Raw genomic sequence first — 23,152 nt, 5'->3', positions numbered from 1 at the left:
CGAAACGTATCGATTCTAATAAAGACAACACAGGGTCACTCAAGGCTGGACACTGTGGGAAATGTAGGTTTAGTTACACAAGGCGTCATTTCGCGTAACTTTGGAGGATAATAAAAACAAGCATGCCATTCTGGTATAGCTCAAGTTGCAAAATCATAAAATGTCCTATTTATAACAATAAAAGCTCCAAGTTATTTATTTTATCAATCATTTTATAACTTATAAAGAAGGTTAGATAGCTAACCAGAAATTAATAGAACAGGAAAGACAAACCTTTAGTTGATTGTTAAATGAGTCCATTTCGGATAGTTTAGATGCAGTTTCTTTTTCAAGAGCATCTAATTGTTCTTTAAGTCTTTGGCATAATTCTTCCTTTTCTAATGATTTCTTCTGAAGTAAACTGATCGCTGACTCTGAAACACAACATGAGACAACTTCCATTCAGCAGACATTCACTTTTACTGCCTGGTCAAATGGACTAGCTAGAAAAAGAAGGAGGCTTTACATGCGTATTACAGACCTGTGTTCACTCAGTGTACACTTCCCCTTCCCAAGCGAGAACCCTGGAAAGAACCTCGCAGAGAGATGGTTTCAGGCATGCCCATTGTACTGTGCTCCAGAGACTGCACTGTTCACTGTGCAGCTATGGGGCAACCCTACCTCACATTTTCCCAACAGCAGGTGCTCACATTGTGTCTCCGTGTCACATTCTGGTAAAATTTTACATTTCAAACTTTTCCATAATGTCACTGCACACTTAGTGGACTGCTCCCTCTCCCTGTCATCAAGTCCATTCCGACTCAGAGTGACCCAATAAGACACAGTAGAACTGCCCCTGCGGTCCTCTGAGGCTGTGAAACTTTATGGGAGCAGAAAGCCTCATCTTTCTCCCAAGGAGGGGCTCGTTTGTTTGAACCGCTGTCTTTTAGCTAGCAGCCCCTTATATAACACATGATAGTAACACATCTCCTTAGTATAGTAGACTATACTATATTGTAAACCTTTCTTATGTACTGGTAAAAAAAATATGTGGCTCATTTTATTTCCATATAAGTTTTACCGTGGTGGTCTGGAACTGAGCCCACAATATGATATCTCTGAAGTCTGTGGAAATAAGAATTAGCCTTACACACAAGCCCAGGATTTCAACTGAAGCTCCACGTTGGGCAAGGCACTTGACCAGTTTGATCTTGAGAGGTACCACACTCCCTGCCTCAAGAACATGAGATGATAGCTATAAAACTAGTTGCAGAGTTCAGCCCACAACCCCAGTACGTACCACTCAATGACGACTAGCTATTGGTATTGCCCTGGTGACTCAGCAGGGAAGTGTTCAGCTGCGATCAAAAGGTAGGCAGGGAGAAAGAAAAGGATGCCTGCTTCCACACAGACTGGCAGCCTCAGAAACCCCACAGAGCAGATCTGTTCTGACCGCCAGGACAGGTTCTTATAGTCGCTTTCTACTTAGTCACATGCCTCCAACTATAGGAATAACATTCACAGCAGTCTTAATAAATATTACGACCTGGATTGTTTAGTGGTACTTAATTTAGAAAGTAAAAAATGTTGTTTCCTTACCTATTCAGGTAGGGACAGTGAAAATAATGGGAGCCTATTACGCACATTACAACATATTAAAATACTGCTATCTAAATATGTATCTTTAACATAATGGTTTCAAAAATATAGGTGCCATATAAAATGTAAATAAAATGTAATTATATACCGTATACATTCAAGTATAAGCTGACCCAAATATCAGCCGAGACAACTAACTTTACCACAAAAACTACATTAAAAATGTGCTGAAAAACTCGACTTATACTCGAGTATATATGGTAAAGTGAAGGGTAAAAGGTCCATTTGTCCCTCCTCCCCTGTTATTCCCCTTATGCATTACATGTGCATGCATTTTAACTTTTTTTTCCCTTGGCGCTTTAATGGGGTCATGTTATCTACATTGCTTTGCAATTTATTTTCAATTTAGTAACACAATCAGGACATATAGACCTAGTTCATTCTTCAAAACTGCTCTATTTAACTATACACTTAACATTTTATGTGGTCTATGCTTAAATTACGTAAATAAAAATATATTAAGAATCGGAAGGTACGCCACAATTTTACTTAGACTGTTTTACTAAAATTTCTGTAGCATCTCTGATAAAGCAGTCTTTGTATTTTTTAAAAATTCATCACGATGCAATGCCACTTTTTAAAGTAACAAACGTTTTTTAGAGTCACTCCGAAAAGAATAAAAGAAAACAAACCTTAGAGACTTACCAGGAGTGTTACCAAGTTGCATGTTTTTAATTCTTTCATTTAATAATTGCTTCTCAGGTACCAAATAGATCAGCTTATTTTGATAATCCTTATAAAAAGAAAAAGTAGTACCTGATTAAATTCTGTAATCTTTACCAAAATTCTTGGAAAATTTATGACCTCGCCCAATCACTCTTGTAACCTAACATAGGAATATTATGTCATTGTAAAAGGCTTACAACTTAGAAATAGACTAAAAGGAAATTATATAGAATTTTATTATTATTTTTAAATCATTTTATTAGGGGCTCATACAACTCTTATCACAATCCATATATACATCAATTGTGTAAAACACATTTGTACATTCATTGCCTTCATCATTCTCAAAACATCTGCTCTCCACTTAAGCCCCTGGCATCAGTTCCTCACTTTTTCCCCTCCCTCCTTGTTCCCCGCCCCCACGACCGCTCATGAACCCTTAATAACTTATAAATTTTTATTTTGTCATATCTTACACTGTCCGACATCCCCCTTCACCCAATTTTCTGTTGTCTGTCCCCCAGGGAGGAGGTTATATGTAGATCCTTGTAATCAGTTCCCCCTTTTCACCCCACCCTCCCTCCACCCTCCTGGCATCGCGACTCACACCACTGGTCCTGAAGGTATCATCCACCCTGGATTCCCTGTGTTTCCAGTTCCTATCTGTACCAGTGTACATCCTCTGGTCTAGTCAAATTTATAAGGTAGAATAGGGATCATGATAGTAGGGGGTGGGGAGCATTTAGGAACTAGAGGAAAGTTGTATGTTTCATTGTTGCTACACTGAACCCTGACTGGCTCGTCTCCTCCCTGCGACCCTTCCACAAGGGGATGTCCAATTGCCTACAGATGGGCTTTGTGTCTGTACTCTGCACTCCCCCTCATTCACAATGATATGATTTTTGTTCTTTGATGCCTGATACCTGATCCCTTCGACACCTCGGGATCGCACAGGATGGTGTGCTTCTTCCAAGTGGGCTTTGTTGCTTCTCAGCTAGATGGCCGCTTGTTTAACTTCAAGCCTTTAAAACCCCAGATGCTATATCTTGTGATAGCCAGGCACCATCAGCTTTCTTCACCACATTTGCTTATGCACCCGGGATTTTAAATATAGATATTTAAACAAATCCATTTGCAAAAAGACTGGCTGAAATGAAAAGACAGTGATGACAGCACTGGTAACAGGGGTCCACTTAGAAAACTCATGATTCTCAGCATACAGATGGTCAGCAGATGAGTACCTCATCGGGATAAATGAGTGCTGCCCAAAGAGGAGCTACAAATAGGACAGCTAGGGAAGCAGGCTTAAATCAGACAGGAAATGCTATCTGGCCTCTCACTATATCTGCTGTGACAAAGTGAAGGCTGATTAACTGCCACTCCATATAAAAATCCATTAAGTCAGTTCTGAGTCATAGTGACTCTGTAACAGAGCAGAAGTGCTCCCATGGGCTTTGGAGACAGCACGTCTTTACGGGAGTAGAAAGCATCATCTTTCCCTAGAGGAGCAGCTGGTGGTTTCAAACTGCTGACCTAGTGGTTAGCAGCCCAACACACAGTCCACCACATCACCAGGGCTCCATATAGTAAGAAAAATGTGAGGAGGAGACTGCAGAATGCCTCCCGTGTCCCTATCCTGCAAGCAGTGACACGGAACCGGCTCTACAGTACAGATGAAGAACTGAGTATCAGCCCCGAGTGGGCTATACTCTACATCCTCACTACAATTCTGAGAGAATACTGTAAATTAAGATTGCCTAAAATTACACCACTTTTCACTTATTGACATGGTTAGGTTCCAAAGACCATGTGGTTATAAAAACAAACAAACAAACAAACCAGCACTGTATGGAAATGGAGGATAATTAAGTCATATCAAATGTTTGTCTAAGGGGGTGAGGAAAGAGCTGATACCAAAGGCTTAATAGAAAGTAAATGTCTAGAAAAGAATGAGGGTACCATATGTACAAACCTGCCTGATTCAATTGATGTATGGATTGTGATAACATTGTACAAGCCCCCAATAAAATGATTTAAAAAAATGTTTATCTAACTGCTAACCCCCTCAGAACCATGGCCCAGCCAAGTCGACAAATAACAATACATAACCTTAACTGTCACAACCAGCTTTGTTTTTGCCTGGCACTTGCCATTACTCTAGACATCCGTCATTTCTGTGCAAAATAGTTGAATAACATGTAGTCATTAAGTGAGGCGTAGATATGTTAGCAATAATTATTTTAATCTATAATTAAAATACACATTTTAATTAAAAACATAAAAAATGATAAACATCCTTTATGTATAAATATTAGGCAGAATTTACCAGATGTCTACAGAAAAATTTTAGGGAGTTGATAGGTTTCTCGGTTTTATATGTAAATTGTGTTTATTTGTATCCTTCTAGGGAGGAAGTCCATCAAACATTCAAGGGGTTCAGGACCCCAAAAGCGAAAAACGCATTCTATTAGGCAGAGGTGCTCATGACCGCACACCTCTAAAGACATTCAGCGGCAGAGGGCTAACCTGCAATTCTTGTTGGAGTTGCTTGATTTCCATAATGTTCAGATCACACTGTTTATCTAAAACTGCCAGCTCAGCCTTTTGCGTTTGTTTTCTGAGTCCAACATCCTGAAGTCGGCCTGAGAGCTGTTGATGTTTGCCATTCTACAGGAAGATCACATAAATATATTATAATGTAAACATGCCAAGAGGAAATGTTCATATCAGAATATTTCTATGTAGTCACATTTTTAAAAATGTCATTGCTTATTCATACTCAGTCTAAAACTAAACAATGTATTTTAGTTGGGTCGGTTAAACTGAAGATAGCTATTGAAAGAAACCACAATCATTCTCAAAGCACAAAAGCCAACATTTTAAGATGAGAAAGCAACAACCAAAAAGCACTGAATATTTTCCTGAACTCAGCATGAATAAGGCATATGTTGGCATTAATTTATAATATTAACACCAGCAACAATCTCTAAGAATGAGGGAAAATACTTGCCTATGATATTTAGAATTGTCTCCTTTGTTTTTTTTTTCATTTCTTTAATTTTATTGAGCTATAATTAAACATCATGCACTTCAATAGTTTAATCCTATCTAGAGAGCTTGAGCAATCATTACCACAGTCAACATTGGAGACTTTTCTTCCTGTTTTGTTCTTACTGGTGTTGACTCCCCTTCCCCCAGCTCCCCTTCCTTGCTCCCAGGCAATCGTTAATCCAGTTAGTCTACATAAAGCCACTCATCTCCGTTTCTCTATCCAGATAAACAGACAAAACAAGCGCAAACCACAGAGACTAGCAATAATGACCCTACCAGAGAAAGACTTCAATCTAAGAGAAAGCAGAGAATAGTAGAATAAATTCACAAGACATTGCATTCTAGCCTCAGTATAGCTGCTAAAACCCACTTTGTCCTTGTCTGATATCTGGGCTGTCTACGTGCCCTGGAGAGTCACTGGGGACCTGCAAATGGATTTTTGGCTATCACTAGCACCCACAGCTCAGTTTTTATTTCTAGCCTTAGTGTTGTCATCTAAAAACCAGACAAACTGCATCAACGGCAACTCACTGGGACTCAGTGAGACAGGGTCCATTTAACCCTGTGAGTTTCCGAGACTATAAATGTTTGTGCGAGTAGAAAGCCTCTTCTTTCTCCCCCTGTAAAGAAGCTGGGGGTTTTGAACTGCTGACCAGTTAGCAGCTGAACTCATAACCCACTATATGCCACCTTTTTAACCAATTTTGCTTGGTGGTATTACCTTTGTTCTTGAAGGGGGGGGAGGGGAAATCAGTCGTAAGGTCTACACTACTGTTACATTTTTAAGGAAAAAGATATCCAAATAAGAGGTTAAATTTTATAGGTCTGTTTTGCAGTTCTTTGAGTATGACTGTGATGTGCTTTCCTATGCATTTGAACATGTAAAACAGTACTTTGATTAAAGATAATGTGATAACTTTTTATTTATAAAATTCAAGTCAACAACCAAATAGAATATTAGGCTACATTTAAATAAGATTTATATTACATACCTATTTAAGTATTTTCATAAAATCCTACCAATAGTTGTAAAGAACGATTTGAGAAGAGACTTAGGGTCAGTCCTGGGGTGGTCTAGGGTGCTGGCTGAAAGCTCTGCCCTACTCAGGTCCTTTGTAATTTTTCACTTTGCATTTCAAACCAAATCTTTCAATGATTTGGTCTTTTGACATGACGTGTAAAAACTGGTTAAGTCTAGTTGCCAATGTTAGCTAACATCACAGACTGTAGAGAGCTGGAAGGAACTGAGATCAGTAGTTTTAGATGACTTTCTTTTTAACCGAACTCATCCCCCACCCCCAAAACAAATCTTAGATAAAACCCCAATCAAAATAAAGCGGGTAATGGGCGCTTCCTGCTATGAAGTAGGGGAGGAGAGTACACTGTCTTTCTGCCTTGGCTTTTCCCTTCTTTCACCTTTGAATTATCCTCTAAAGTCCATCTTCCAGAGACCAATTTGAAAATTAAATTACTGAGCTGCTGCATGTCTTTCTTTTAGAGAAGGTCAAAATGAGGCAAGGGTAAGGAAATGATTTGCCCAAGAGTGAATCAGCATCTGCTCTGAAACTACAGCCCAAACCTTAGCCCTTTGGACCCTATCCTTTTGCAACAAATGGAACTGTTCAGTTGGTTAAAGGTACACATGAAAATAGGACTATTGAATGATATGCAAACAATTTACTTATCAGATATTAGAAAACAATGACACTTGTTTCAACGGGTAATTCTCAACTTCTAAGATAAATTTGACTTGAACTTGGTCATACCAGTGCTTCCAACTCAAGGTGAAGACTCTTCTTTTTAGAGTTTAACCTGACAATTTCTTCCTGTTCTCTATTTCTTTGGTTGAGAAGTTCCTGTCGACGAATTCTCTCCCATTCTAAACGGCGCTGCCGTTCAAGTTCTTGTTTTGCTGCCTAAAAAGAATGAATAAAATCACCCGATAAATGTAAACATTTGCATCACTGATGAGCTGAGGGGGTAACAAACAGGCAGGCTGGCAGTTTTGTGCACTTAGTGGGTGTTAGCTCAGGAGGGTGACTGCAGGCAATGGAGAGCTCGGCTTGGCTGACCTCAGTTGAAAGTTCTAGTTGACCCAGAGGTGCCTGGGAAGAAGGGGCTGCAGCTCTACTTCCAAACAACCAGTTGCTGAAGGAAGACCCTCCAAGGCACAGCCCTACTCTGGCCAACATGGGGTGGCCATGAGCAGCTGGTCATTGTGGTGTTCATCAATGGAGCTCCATGAAAGACTGCCACGAGAGTGGGCTCAGCCATCAAACCTATTATTGTTCACAGAATCATCTTCTCCTGGCAGTTACTTTTAATAAGTAAAAGGATGGCATCACAAATATATATGTTCACAAAAATAATTATACTTTTATTCTGGTATTAGGGACGCCGAAAAGTTCCACTAGCACTATCAATGCCACCATAATGCGCTGTACCCTATCCCCAGTCCTCTGGAACACAACACTATTTATCCTCAAACGGAGTCAAAACCATCACCTTGATTCTTCTTAGTACCTCTGAACCCCACTCAAACTACCCTCGACTTCTCTTAGGACCTTTGGTCCCCACCCGTCTTCCTTTTTTTTTCCTTTCAATTCCATGACCCCTTAATCTGGGTCCTAAGCTTGCTGTCTTTAAGGACCTGCTGGGAATGACCCTCCTCTAGCTCACTCACCTTAATTCTTCCCTCAATTCAATGTTGTGACCCAGCCTCCTCTAAATTAAATGTACCTGAAAAGATACTTGCTTTACCAGTGACCAACCTGAAAACCTTCCACAAGCAAGGGCCCTTCTCCCTCATGATGGGAGGAAGAACCAGCCATTTCTAAGCAAGAGAAATGAAGTGATTTACTAAGTGTAATGTCTTTCTTAGGAAAAAATACGTTTTAATCACCTCTCGCCGCTCTATTTCTTTTCTCCTTTCTTCTTCGCGTAGTCGCTCCAGCTCCCGCTGTCTCTCCAGGCGCTTCTCTAAGTCGGCCTGCTTCTTCCACTCTTGTTCTTGCAGTTCTCTCTGTCTGCGCTCCCACTCCTCCTTTTCCTTCTGGGCTTTGCGCTCTGCCTCCCTCTGCTGCTGCTCCAGCAAGGCCTGGCGGCGCTTTTCCAGCTCCATGTTTCCCCGCTCATAGTTGGCTTTCCACTTGTCCTCAAAAGTAACTGAATGAGACAGAGTGTGTATGTTCCCACACATGAGGAACCAATAGGCTGCTCTTAACGCCCCGCATTTTGTGTCCATGTGGCTGCTATTACGTTTTAGATGCAACTCTTAAGGGTAATCTTAACTCAAAGGCAAAGAGGAAAATATTTACTTTTCAAACAAATATCTGAGTTTTGAGTCCATCCTAGTGAAACACTTTTAATATTGTTGCAAATAAAAATATGTCTCCTAATGTGGCTTGCAGAGGGCTACGGATGACAGTGGGAGCCCAAGATTCATTTAAGTTACATAGAAAATACGCCTCCCACGACCTCCTTCTTCCCACAAATAGGGGTGGGAGGGAAGTGGGTGCTGAACAGGGTGCATTGGAGAGTTGAGTGTAGAAGATCAAAGGCATAAATCTGACTTACACAGTTAAAACTTTGTCAGCTGATCTCCCCCACCCCCGCCACCCGGCCCCATGGGGGCATTCTGGACCTGATCTGGTTTCTAAAGTTTTCTGTATGTTTGGTTTGATTTTTGCTTGCTCATATTGAGGTGTTTCACAAAGGTGTTGTGTCATTGGGAGTCACCCTCTTGAAGCTGTGTTGCGTGTTTTTCTGTTTTTTGGTATATGGGACCCGGGATTGACGGACCTATGGCAACACCAGGTAGAATAAGGGTTACAGGGAGAGGGAGGAAAGTGGGGGAGGGTGAAAGTGGGTGAATGGGAGACGATGTCAAGGAATCTATGCAGAAGAGGCACGTTTGGAGGCTGAATGTGGTAGCAATTGTACAGTTCTGCAGGACATGATTGAAATAATATATGTATTAAATCCAATTAAAAACAAAAGAAAAAATGCTTAAAGATGACAGAAACAAAATCTTAATTATAGAAGAAACTTCAAAGTCTTTTACTATAGTACCACGATCACTTGAAGACTATACAGATTTGAGTAAATAAAAATTAGGAAAGCAAAAAAAAAAGTCTCCTTAGCATTTTCTTCAAGGACAACCAAGGATATGTAGCCATAGATTTATTTTATTTAATACATTTCATGAACTTGTTAGCATTTTAAGACTTATATACTTTTTCAAGCAGCATTTAAATGACGGTCAAAGCTGAAGATGCACTCACAAAACTTGCTCTAATTAGCCCATCTAAAGCGAGAGAAAGTCTAACTTGGACAGCTACTCTCATGCCAGACCACCAGACTGCCTCTTCTTCCTTCATATGGAGCTTTGTCATTACGACTATTTTAATCTTATGGCTGTCAATATCCAGTCCATCCATCAAAGAGTTTATCTGGCACAGCTAAAACACTTAAAACATCAACATTCAAGATGTTCATTTCCGTTTCACAGTTAAGAGAACTCATTATTATCACTCAGACATTCAATGGTACCTGGTAATTTTTTTTGCGGCTCCTCTTCTTGCATTTTCTGATAAGAAGGCAGAGTTCCATTAACGGAATCAACTTGCTTTCCTCCTCTAAAGAAATCACACAACAAACTTAGCAGCACACCGTCTGGGAATGTTCAGACAGACTACAGTCTGATTATAGTAACTTGATATTTAGAGATCCTTCAGATGGTATTTAAACGCAATCTTTACATTGTATAACAGCATGTGGTTTCTAAATCAGATAAAACTGGATTCAAATTGTGGTTCAGCTAATTATTGTTTGGGGCAAGCTTACTCTTAATCTCTATAATAATCAGTTTCCTTATCTATAAAATGGTAAAAACATACCTGCTTCTGCCATGAACTCCCTTCCGGTGTAACTAATTAAATACTAAAATCAAATGGCAGTGCAAATATTTAACTTTCCTCTGATCTAGAGCTGAGGCCTCAGGAAATTCTAAAGCAATCATTACATTCGCAAGGTGATCGAAGCCACACCTCTTCACCTCCAGATGCACTCACCTAAAAGAGGGAGGTACAAGCTCAGGAGGTAAGGTCAGCGGCAGAGGCTGTCCAGCTTTGGCCATGTCAGTGAGGTGCATCGCGAGGATGAACTCTTCAGCTTTTAGCTGCCCATCACCATCAATGTCAGCCAGAGTCCTAGAGGAAATATGAATATGCAGAACTTAGAAGAGAAGGAAAGATGATTTGCAATGAAATAGTATCAGAAGAGTTCAACATTTTATTTTTCAGATCAGAAAAATAATGATAAAACTATTGGGTTAACATTATTTTAGTGAAATGTAAATACATGCAGAAAAGTGAGTTAGCTTTTCTCCTTAATTTCTATATCACTAAGAATAGAGAAAAACAGTTTTCAAACAGAAAGGGAAGGACCTTCTCTGAGAAAGTAGCTTTTATTTTTCATGGTAAATTCACTATTAAGTTATATTCAGCTCTACATTAAAAATGAAACATTCTTTCCTCTGCAGAAAGCACTGCACAAAAGCAAACAACAATTTAACTGGTAACATAATGAAACACCAAATTCTCAAGAATAATATTTTGCAAAATTACATCTGCTTTCAAGGTCACATTAACTTTCAAAGAACCACTTTTTATGAAGCATCTTTGAGCCACAAACTTTTAAAGAAAGTAATGAGTTGGAATCAATTTCATCAGCGAATAAATAACAATGCATCTTCTTTGTAACTGAGGATGTAGAGTTAAATGGCAAACTCACCAAATAGTAGCTAGCTGAGTTTGAGAAAGATTGGACTGAAGAAGGGCATTTCTAGCTTGAAAACCTGATTGAATGGGAAAACCATACAGGAAAAAAAAAGACATTACTTTTAAGGCTGTGCAAATCTAAACAGCTGTTTCTAGAAGTTAGTACTGCTGCTATCCTGGGAATTTGTTTTTTAAATAAATTTTATTTTTTAGAGCAGTCCCCCCAACAAAAAAAAGGTGAGAAGTGTACAGACACCTCCTCACCCCCTACCTAATTTCCTCCACTACTACTGTCATATATTAGTGTGGGACATTTGGTACAAGTGATGAACCAGACTGACACATTACTTAAAACTAAAGCCCATAATTTACATTAAGTGTGTCTGTTGTGCAGCACTCTGGTTCTGCCAAATTCAGAATGTTATGCATCCACAATCATAGTACCAAGCAGAAAGCTTCCTGCCCTGAAAGTCCCGGCTCCACCAACGCATGCCTCCTGCGGCCTGGGCAACAACGCATCTTTCACCTTCTCTACAGTTCTGCCTTTTCAACAATGTCACATAATTGGAATCACGTGTATGACGCCCTTTCAAAGTGACTTCTTTCACTCAGAAATACGCATTTATGCTTCCTCCAAGTCTTTTCCTAGCTTGGTAGCACATATCTTTGTAGTGTATTTCTTGGCACATACATAAAATATTGTTTCATTGTATGATGTACCAGTTTGTTTATCCATCCGCCTATTGAAGGCTACCTTGTTTACTTCCACGTTTCGCCAGTTATAAATAAAGCTGCTATAATAAATTCTGTGTGCAGGTTTCTATGTAAACTTAGCATCATGACTGGTGGATCCAAAAGATGCTGCCAGATACATGGCATTTGATAGTAATCAAAACACAGTCCCTGCCCCAAGGAGTTTAGGATCTAGAATTAGTGGAATCAAATGCTCCCTTTCAGCCAGACAATGGTGTATGACAAATGACCGACATGAAGGATAATTCTACCAGGCACTATAAGCATTAGAGGCCCAGCTCTCAGGCCTTCTTACACCTCCAGTTCAATCTGAGGCACAGCATCCATAGAAGCTCTTCAGATTTTCTCTGTACTCTGACGGTGCTCGTTTCTACTTTTCTTCTCCTAAATGCTATGCTCCCCAAAGATCTGTCCTAGGTACTTTTCCTCTCTGCTCACATCCATTTCCATGACCTTGTACAGCATCTAGAGCAGTGGTTCTCAACCTTCCTCGTGCCGAGACCCTTTCATATAGTTCCTCACGTTGTGGTGACCCCAACCATAACATTATTGTCGTTGCTACTTCATAACTGTCATTTTGCTACTGCTATGAATCATAATGCAAATATCTGATATGCATGATGCAGTAAGCGACCCCCAAAGGGGTCGCAACCCACAGGTTGAGAACCGCTGATCTAGAGGCTGATGATTCCCAAATGCACACTCTCTGCCCAGAACTTTTGATTTCTATATCAAATGGAAAAATTTACATATATATCAAATGAAATATGTCTAAAATTTTTCTCTCAATTCCCATTTATGTCTCTCCCTAATTTTCACAAGTTTGTTCTCCTCTAATCTTCCCTTCCTTATGAATCACTTCCACACCGTTGCTCAAGCCAGAAACCAGAAATTCACCCTTGACCCCCTCTCTCTCATGTATGCCTGTTATACAACAGGAAGTCCAACAATTCTATCAATGCATGCCTGGGTCCCTCTCACCTGTCTCAATTTAATGTCACTTGCTCTGAAAGGCCTCATCTGTTCAATCTATCTTTCAATAGGCTCGTTTCCATTATATCTCATAAACAGTATGTACTATAACACTTACAGTTGCTGGGTGGTACGAAGTTAGATCACACATTCCGAAACTTATTTAGCCTACCACACCTTTATAGGAAAGAAACAAACTACTCGAGTCTTCTTGGCAATTAAAAAATTTTATACCGTAGCCCATAATCCAGGATAAAGTAAAGGTATCTGATTTTGTAGTTCCCTGCCCCACTCCACCAGCCTCTGCCTCATTATTCCAGCACCCCCTGGGGGGAGCCTCACCCCCTTTGGAAAACACAGAGTTTAGGAGCTCAGCTGGTATCTGAAAGGCTGGACTCCAGCGGTGGCTTAAAATGTACGGAGCACAGCTCTACTCTGAAGTACATGGGGTTGCCACTAGTCAGAATTAACTTGACAGCAACGGAGTTGGCTATTTTAATGTATCATTATTTACACCTCATTTTGTGTTACCCATACCATGCTAGTAATTTCTACAGAGACAAAAATCTTGACAGCTCCATTTACTAATGGGTATTCAATGTCTAGTACAAACCGAAAACCCACTACCACAGAGTCAGTTTTGACACACGGCAACCTTACAGGGCAAAATAGAGCAAACCCTATGGGTTTCTGAGGCCATAACTCCATGGGAATAGACAGATCTCCTCTTTCTCCTGCAGAGCGGCTGGTGATTCGGAACTGTTGGCCTTTTAGTTAGCAGCCCAACTCAGTAACCCATTGCACCACCAGGGCTCCTAGCCTAGTACATAGATGCTCATAAATATCTACGAAAGTAATCAGAGATTGTAGTTCATTACATGAAGGCTTCTGATAACTTACCCCAGTCAATGCTATCAAGTTGATTCCGACTCACAGCGCCCCTATAAGACAGTACAATTGCTCCCAAGGGCTTCCTAAGGTTTCTGAGACTGTAAATCATTAAGAGACATTATCAGACAGCCTCATCTTTTTCCCCTGGGTGGGCTAGTGGGTTTGAACCACTGACCTTGAAGTCAGCAGTCCAAAGCTTAACTTACAGCACCACTGGGACTCCTGATAATAAAACCCAACATGTATAGACTGCTTACTATGTGCTAATGCTCAACTTCGCTCACTTTCTGTAGCATGTTTGATTCGCGTATGCCAGCTTGGCGAGTTAGCCTTTGGCTTCATGACCCACAAATGAAATCACCTTTCTTCTCTAAGGATGTTGCTTAGCCAGTTAAGCAGGTACTGCACCTCCCACCTCTGGTGTGGGAAAAAATTAAAGAAGATTGAGCTCCTACTCGAGTCCAGTCCGAGTCACGGCCTATGCAAAACACATCTGCACACCAGACAGTGCGTCTACCAACCGTTCCTCAGCAAGCAGGAAGGCAGCTCAGTCCCGAGTTTCACTGAGCTTTGAACACAGAGGGCTTGATGATCAGAGCTGCACGCACTACATGGAACAAACAAGATGTCATATATTGTAACATGTAGTCGAATGTTTAAATTATACTGCTTTTAATCTTCACTCGTCTAATTTTCTCATCTGGCCATGTAGTAGAAATTACATAAAGGGGGGGAAAACTGGAAGGACTTTATAATCTCATCCAACTAATCTTTCGTGGAATTCTCAAAAAGTTTGAGATTTGAGGAGGTCTGTAGGATAAAAAGGAGCCCTGGTGGCACAGTGGGTAATGCAAAAGGCTGCTAAGCACAAGGTCAGCAGTTTGAACTCATTAGCCACTCTGAGGGAGAAAGATGAGGCTTTCTGCTCCTATAAAGGTTTACATCCTCAGATACCCACAGAGGCAGTTCTACCCTGTCCTATAAGGTCACTGTAAGTCAGCATCAATATGATAGCAGTGGGTGAGCATTTTACAAAAGAGCCTTATTTGACACAGTGGTTAAGGGCCGGGCTCCTAACCAAAAGCCAGCAGGTGGAACCCTCCAGCTGCTCCATGGGAGGAAGACGTGGCAGTGTGCTCCTGTCAAGATCTGCAGCCATGGAAACACGATGGGGCAGCCTACTGTCTCCTTTGTCATGAGTCGGGATCGACTCAACAGCAGTGGGCTTGGTTTTGTGTTAAATGTAGTATTCGTCTAATGAAAGAGGAAGGGAAGGCTACTTCCGCTTAAAGGGGGTTCAATAATTAATGAATTTAGCATTCTAGCAAACAGGAGAAATCAGAGGTGGAATGTAAATGGCTACGAGGCCACATGGAGGGTGTTAGACGTGTGCAGGCCACGTCTGAATACTACAAAGGACTGCAGAAAGCCAGCAGAGCCCTTGAGTAAGGAAAGCCCAGTGCAATTTGTGGCCCTCTTGGTCTACCATTCCTTCAGCTATCCTGTTCCTCTGCCAGGGATGTCAGGTCCTTCCTTCTTTGCCTGGCTGTTTATTTACTCTCTTGGATCCAGCTCCAATGTCATCTCCTCTGGGAAACCTCTCTTGTATCTTCAGAGCTAGTCACTTCCTCATCTATATTAATTACAGACCTCTTAAAGCATTAATCAATGACTATGATTATGTGAGCTACAATAGGAGCTATTCAGAGGTACAGACGATGTCCTGCCCTCTTTGTATTCTAGTGCCTGGCAGTGTACACAGAAAGTACTCCAGCTCAAGCTACATGTGAGTCAACGAATCCATTCAAGAAAGTCAATAATGGAAGAGGAGGAAAAAGGAAAAAAATTAGACCAACTGCTATATTCATTGGGCAGAGCATAAATATGCGAGTCTATACATATCTGGGGCTCATACTCAGATCCAAAAGATTATAAATAACTACTGTTTTCAAAGAAAGGGTTATATATAAGCTACGACTTTGGCCTTGTAAGTCTTAGAAAAAATAATATTCTCTACAAACAACCCACGACACATACAAGGGATCGCTTCCTCATAGTCAGGGTCCCTGAGGCTCCTGGAAAGCAAAAGTAGCTTTCACTTGGCTGCTAACCTAAAAGGTGGCAGTTTGAACCTAGACAGCGGTGCCATGGAAGAAAAGGCCTAGTGGTCTCCTCACACACGATTACAGCCAAGTAAACCCCTATGGAGAGAGCTAGTCTATAACACTTTGGTTAGCTCACTGGGAGTTAGAATCAACTTGATGGAAGTGGGTGTGGGGTCCCCATTGCCCTCCATGTCCTAACACAAAACCATCTTTGCTTTGCTTAAACTCTATGTTATCAGTAAAACACATAAACGTACTAATCTTAACTAACACCCACAGGAAGGTATAGAATGCTTCTATCATACCAGAAAGGTTTTTGCAGTAAAATAGCCACAAAAAGTGATTTCTATTAAGATCAATTAGGTTTTCCTGTTCAACAGTCATATAAAAGAATTTAAGAGTACATATTTTTTATGCTTTGTTTCTTTCATTCAATACAATATTTGTAAGATTCATCCATGTTGTTGTATGTACCAGCAGTTCTTTTTAATTGCTGTGTTTTCTTCTATGGGTGTACCATACTTTACCCATTTAACTGCTGATGGATATTTAGGTTTTTGCTATTTTGGGCTGCTATGAATGAATTTGTCATGAATATTTCTAGACAGTTCTTCTTAACCTACTTTTGCTAATTTGAAAAAGAACTTCTTTATTGAAAACTGTAAGGCCCAAACAAGTTCATGTTTTCAAACACTGGTAATTGTGGCCTTACCATTCACCACAAGGAAGTTTTAATACCATATTTCACAGATCCTAAGATGTTACCAACTATAGCATACTCTTAATTTATGTAACACTTTAAAAAAAATTATGTAACACTGACAATGGAAAAAAACAACCACTGGCAACAAAACTATGATAGAGTGCTAAAACACTACTGATTATAATACATATCTCAATTTCGGATATTAAAAAAAAATTTTAAATATGACTTAACAATATAATATACCCTGTTTCACATAATTTGATTTAAATGTTACAGAAAATGGAGTTGTTATATAATGTTTGATATCTTAAACATATGCATAATGTGTATGGAGTACAATAATGAATTAGTCACCCATGAACTTTCCCCCACCTTATCATGACTAACCCTCAAAGCTGCTTGTGTTTCCAAAGTGTTATTTTTGTTTGCCAGTTGTTTCTAAGTCCATTTGCCCTAACCCTACTCCTTACCGCCAGCCCCTTCCTGCTGTTCACTGACATTTCCTTCTTCAAACACAGGCTTGCACTCTTGCTCCTGGGTATCTTCTCTGACCCTCCACACCCTCACCCTTGAATCTTTACCTTTTCAAATCTCTTTCATGAGGGCTCTTAAATGCTTCCCCCCTGTAACACTTTCATCTGCTCTCTTCAGTGTTTCCTCCTCCCATTCTATATTCCCCATCACATTAAAAATCTCGATTATTTTAAAACATTTATTTCACTCTGTCCTAAATCATAATTCATTGCTGAGTAAAGAAGGAGGGGGAGAATTAAGAGGCAGGAACTCTACTTGCCTACTATTTTCCGTTTATATGCCCTCTGTAGTACTATAACAACTAGCATTTGGATAATGTTCTAGCCTGGGCTCAAAGGTCCTACAGAGAATTAAGGTCAAGTCCCATGGTCACATTTTGGTTGTAGCATAACACAGTGAGCAATGCTCTCTCAAGGTTTAGCAAGGCCAATCAGAGAAACGGCAAAACCCCTTCCTTGAGAAGGAACAGTGAGCTGAAGCTAGGCTGCACATACACGCCTTGTCATCAAGGTTTTCCATTCACTGCAAAGCTTAGGGGACGAGGATTGATCTCAAGGGAGAGGTCCCTTTTCCAAAATGTTTGGTGTATATGCAGGTGCTCAACCTGATCATAACAACTCTGAAGAAGGCATTCAAATAGGGTTCAATCTTTGAACTCATACATAACTGAACAACATTTGTATCTACTGAATGAATGCCTGCTAATTTTTCTGGATGCTAAAACATTCGATTTTTACACAGTATAAATTCAAATAAAGGTTCTTCAACAGAGTCCATTTAAGAAAACCTTCTCTCTCTCAAACACTGTGTGCCACTTACCTGAGAGATAACCACTCATGCTTTTGTCGAGACTATTAAATTTTTGCCGATATTTTAATCTTGAAGGCTGAGGAACTGCCCATTCTGAGGTTCCAGTCTTGGGCGAGTTCCCCGAGAGTGAAGCGGTTGAGGAAGTTGAACTAAAACAAATTTAAAATCTTTATGTAACTAAAGAAAATAGTTAAGCCTTATAAAGCAAAGATATCAAAAATCCACCTTACATAATACAACAAAAAAATGTTTTTGTATTTGACAGAAAAATACTATTATCCTATTCTTTTAAGATTATTGCTATTGTGGTTTGGGTAAACATTTGCAGAACAAATTAGGTTTCCAATCAACAAGTTGTACATAGTTTGTTTTGTGACATTAATTGGATTTCTCTTGTTCTTAATAAACCAAATACCCACATCAAGCCTAAAACATGACAGGAATGCCACACATCAAGAACGCCCTATCTCCAGGCCCTGGAGATTGTGCTGGAGCCTTTACAAATACCATTTTTAATCCTCACAACACACGTAAAAGGAATTACTGTCCGCATAGTGCTAACAGGTAAATTATGACCCAGTGGTGCTAGGAAAGCTTGGACAAGGTCACACGGTCAGTCAGTGAATGTTTAACTTGGGTCATGAACGGTGTTTGTCTCGGTCAAAGCGAACACTCTTTGTAGATTATTACAAAGTGATTTGTGTAGTGCAGTGATTTGTATAATGAGCTATGAATAAACACTTTCGTGAACTCTGAAAGATACCTAATATACAGAATTTTTCAAAAAAGAAATGAACCCTTATGTGCATTTTATTAGTTAATTTACCTAAGGTGCTTATATTTGGCCATTGTAAAGTAAAGTTCAGGTAATCTCAGAATTTTGAAAAAGAGTCATTTGCTAAAACATACACTCAACAACTGTAGTCGTGAAAGCTTGGGAGCCTCCAAGGTGCATCTACCAGTCTCTCACCGTCTGGGGCAAAGAAGAATGATGAAAATCAAAAGACAAATGGAAGCATTCAGCTCAAGGAGCTGAACGAACCACACAAACAGCAGCCTCCACAAGCTTGAGACCAGAAGAACGAGATGGTATGCAGTTTCCACTACCACCTTCTCTGACAAGAATCACAGAACAATGTCTTGGATGGAATAGGATGGGAAAAATGGAACACAATCCAAAATCATTAAGAGACCAGGGTTTCTGGTCAAACAGACTAGTGGAACCCCCAAGACTATGGCCCTTGGTTACCCTTCAAGTGGCGAATAACCCATCATTTAAGATCAAAGGGGCAGCATTTACACAAGGACAAACCTCAGGTTTAGGAAAGAAGGGATGGAGACAGGAACTACAGAGGAAAAGTGGGGTGAGTGATGGTACATTGAAGAGATTTCAGTGAATGAGTAGAAACAAAATGTGTATGACTTGCTGAATATACAGCTGATGATCACCTAATTCACAATGAAAAGTTATATATACACAAACACATCCACATAGCCTCTTACTGAAGGAAAATAATGGAAATCTTAACACACATACCTGCTAGATCCTAAATCAATCAGGGACTGAGCCTTCTGTATACTAGCACCACCAAATCCTCCCATCATCAGACTGTAAGATGACGTATGAGGCAATGCTGGGGGCGGGGGAATGACAGAGAAGAAAAGCTTAGTAATATCACAAAGTAGGAAAGAAATGTGTATCTATTTGGATGGTTTTGGTTTTCAGATGAAATACTAATTTGTGAGACATAAAGTACTTACTTGAAGAAGAATAAGGAATGGTTAAAGGCTGGATGAGACTGGCGGTTCCATTTGGTAATGATGATGTGCTAACAGAAGGCATCATCAGAGGAGGAAGAGTGGTCCCTGAAGTCGCAGAGGACAAGGGTGTTATTGGTGCCACTGGAGGCAATGACTGAGGAACAGACAGATTGGGCATGCTTCCCATTCCTAAAAATAAAGCAGAACACATTTTCCAATGTTGGTAAAGCAATTCTAAAACAAATGCAAGAAAATAAGCTTATAGTACAGTGAGCAGCAACCCAAATTTATGAAAACCTTGTGGGGTTATAAATGCTCTACTCTTAAAAATGCCCTAAAGCAGTTTTGACCCTGATATGAGGTAAACCTTTTAATATCAATATTATGATCTCTGTGAACCAATATAATGTCTAAGGAGTTGGAAATTCTCTTTTCTTAGCATGAATAAAATTAAGCAGTCTTTTCCAATTAAAGATTGATGTCCTCAAAGAAAATGTTATTATATGATCAAAGGTGGAATTTTATGAGGATAACAGATACTAAGCCAGTTGCTAAGCCAGTCTGTGTGTGTGTGTGTGTGTGTGTGCGCACGCGTGCCTGTACACATATATCATGCACACCAATTTTTTAAAAAGATATTCTAATTACGTTAAGAGACTTATTTATGAATATACATGTGAAAATAAAATGTGCCACAAACGTTTTGTATTTCTTGAAAGGTATGAATTCAAAGACATCTATTTCAAAGAAACAGACATACGCTTTCTGTTCTTTTCGTAGCTGCAGAATACTATGCATAGCACATAAGCAGGTCACGTTTGATCTGGTATTTGTCCCCAGAGAGTTCACTGTAACTGTGAAATAATTAAATATTTTAAGATTTAACAGCTGGAGTGAAGGAACATATTTCGGTTTCAGAGAGATACCTAACTGAATGTTCCATTCAAAATGAGTGTGCCTCATAGATAATTAATAAGAAATTGACTAAACAAATTAATGGGAAAAAATACCAACTGGCTGACTGACTGAGTACCATATGTAAAAAGTCAGTAACTTTTAGTCCTTATTTTCACTGGCCAATTAACCTTTAACTTTAAAATTTTTCTATTTATAAATACAGATACACCTCAGAGACATTGCAGGTTCAATTCCAGACCACCACATAAAAGTGTGACACATTCTCGTTCATTTCCCAGTGTATTTGCTATGTTTACACTATCTGGTGGTGTTGTGAAGAGTGCTGATGGTGCAGTGCTAGCATGTTGGGCTACAATCTGCAAGGCCAGTAGTTTGACACCACCACCTGCTCAGAGGGAGAAAGATGAGGCTTTCTACTCCTATAAAGAGTTACAGTCTCGGAAATCCACACAAGCAGTTCTACCCTGTCCTGTAGAGTCACTATGAGTCAGAATCGACTCGATGGCAGTGAATGAGTTAATGGTGCAGTCAGGCATAAGACTGCTAACCGCACGGTCAGCAGTTCAATGCACCAGCTTCTCTATACAGGGAGGCTAGGAATCACAATTGGCTTGATGACAATGGGTGGGGAAGGTAGTCTGTAAGCGTGCATTTTACGAAAAGTTTGATGTACTATAAGAATCACCAAAATGTAACAAAGAACACAAAGTGAGTACGCACTGTTGGCAAAATGGCACTGATTGACCCAGAGTTGCCGTTCAATTGATTAAAAAAAACAATATGTATGAAGTGCAACGAAATGAGGTATACCTGCAATTTAAAATTACTTCCCAAATTAAATCATTTAAGGTTAGTTTAAAATACTTCGAATGGCTCCTAATATCATTCATACAGAACATGGAGAAAAATAACTAAGAATTCCTTCTGGATCAGCTATGTCGAAGGCGACGATATAACTGATCACTCAGGCAGGAGCAGTGAAAGATGACAGACCAGCTGCCAGGACAGCAGGCAGTGTACCGACATGACAGAGCTGTCCCTGGAAAGGAGCCCTGGACAGAGTGGTTAGGGTTAGACTGCGAAGCACAGGTCAGTGATTAGAAACCACCAGCCACTCCTCGGGAGAAACAGCAGGCTTTCTGCGCCTGGCAAGAGTGACCGTCTTGGAAGCTCTCAAGGGCAGGTCTACTCGGTCCTACAAGGTCACTAAGAGTTGGCATCGAGTTTTGATTTTTGAGTCCCTAGAAAACTTGGACCCACGGATACCGTAGTGGTAAGAGAGACTTAAATGTTTCTCTGATTTCACACATGAAAACGAACTGGGAGTCCGTGTTGCCATTTTGCGCTAACAAATAACTTCCTAATCTCCAAATATTATTCCTAGAAAGCTTCACTACCAAGTGAAAGTAAATAAAAGTAATAAATAACATACCAAAACGAGCAGAAATTAAGGGGGAGAACATAGGGGGCTGCTTCATCACAGGAGGGAGAACCACGGGCAACGGTTGACCTTGAAGCTTTAGCTTGATGAGTTTCATAGCTATGGAGAACTCCTGCTGATCCATTTTCCCATCCTTGTTCAGGTCTGATAAAGCCCTAAAGGGGTAAAGGAAGTGGGTAGGTTGGTATGTGGGGTGATGGTTAACAAAGCCCACATGACGTTTGGGGTTCATAAAAGAAAGGGATGACAGAGCGTTCCCATGCAATTCATCAAGTTGTTAAACAAAAATCCATATGTGTGCAGACTCATACACAGTCAGACTCTTAGAAGAGTGACGAAAGGCTAAAACCAGCACATTAAGAAATACTGAACAAAGATGATATCTACTAAAACACTGCCAGTCTACTACATAGACATGGAAACCTTTGGGATGAATTCCACCAGTTTGAATAGAAGGCATTATTCAAAAGTGTAATAATTCTAAATTTACTATCTTTTTAAAACTATTCTTTTTCTTTTATTGCTTTTGTTTCTTTTTGAGTCTTTTCCCCCAAAACCATTTTATTGGAAGCTAATACAGATATATCATTCCACAGTTTAATCACATCAAGCAGTCTAGTTTATTTAAATACTGGTTGAATACATGTTCTGTTCCTGGCATTTTGCCAGGAAAGGGGGCATTTCACATGTAAGACAAATAAAACAGAGACAGTTATTTATTGGGACTATATTAAAAAATAAAACCTCAGATATTATAGAGATTAATTTTTAAGGTAGGAGCCAGAGAAGAAAGGGATAGATTTACAAATTGTATAGAGATGATAAAATACATGAAACAACTACAATGTAACGGAGAGATTTTTAAATTCTACTTAATTATAAAGAAATGCTATTGCATGGATATGCATATACCTTCTTTCCTTAGAAAAGCTATAGTTATTAGAAATTTGGTCTATAGAACAAAACTCCAATATTTTCATTCATTTACTCTATAAAATTTATTTTTCAAAAAATGCTCTTAAGAACAATGGATTGACATTGGAGACAGGGCATGGTGCCCCAACAGGCTAGACTGGAAAACACAAGTTTTTCTTGCTTGGTATATTTTAATTTGTTCTTCGTCAGT

General features: G+C 39.8%; 1 protein-coding gene across 1 annotated transcript in view; it reads right to left on the bottom strand.

The window, feature by feature from the left end:
- The window catches only part of ITSN2 (intersectin 2), a 168,936-nt gene that overhangs the window by 69,231 nt on the left and 76,553 nt on the right, over positions 1-23,152 (bottom strand). The window contains exons 5-16 of the mRNA XM_004696407.3: positions 22,018-22,181; positions 19,668-19,856; positions 19,444-19,540; positions 17,916-18,055; positions 11,149-11,212; positions 10,428-10,565; positions 9,907-9,992; positions 8,258-8,520; positions 7,122-7,271; positions 4,831-4,971; positions 2,284-2,371; positions 274-413 (exon numbers count right to left, since the gene is read on the bottom strand). Of these exons, the coding sequence (XP_004696464.1) occupies positions 274-413; positions 2,284-2,371; positions 4,831-4,971; positions 7,122-7,271; positions 8,258-8,520; positions 9,907-9,992; positions 10,428-10,565; positions 11,149-11,212; positions 17,916-18,055; positions 19,444-19,540; positions 19,668-19,856; positions 22,018-22,181 (1,660 nt within the window). The remainder of the gene's footprint in view (positions 1-273; positions 414-2,283; positions 2,372-4,830; positions 4,972-7,121; positions 7,272-8,257; positions 8,521-9,906; positions 9,993-10,427; positions 10,566-11,148; positions 11,213-17,915; positions 18,056-19,443; positions 19,541-19,667; positions 19,857-22,017; positions 22,182-23,152) is intronic.

This window comes from Echinops telfairi, unplaced genomic scaffold, assembly GCF_000313985.2.
Source record: "Echinops telfairi isolate 266 unplaced genomic scaffold, ASM31398v2 ScPeMD7_9;HRSCAF=40, whole genome shotgun sequence".
In the NCBI taxonomy this organism is placed as follows: Eukaryota; Metazoa; Chordata; class Mammalia; order Afrosoricida; family Tenrecidae; genus Echinops; species Echinops telfairi.
This window is presented reverse-complemented; position numbering and strand designations above follow the sequence as displayed.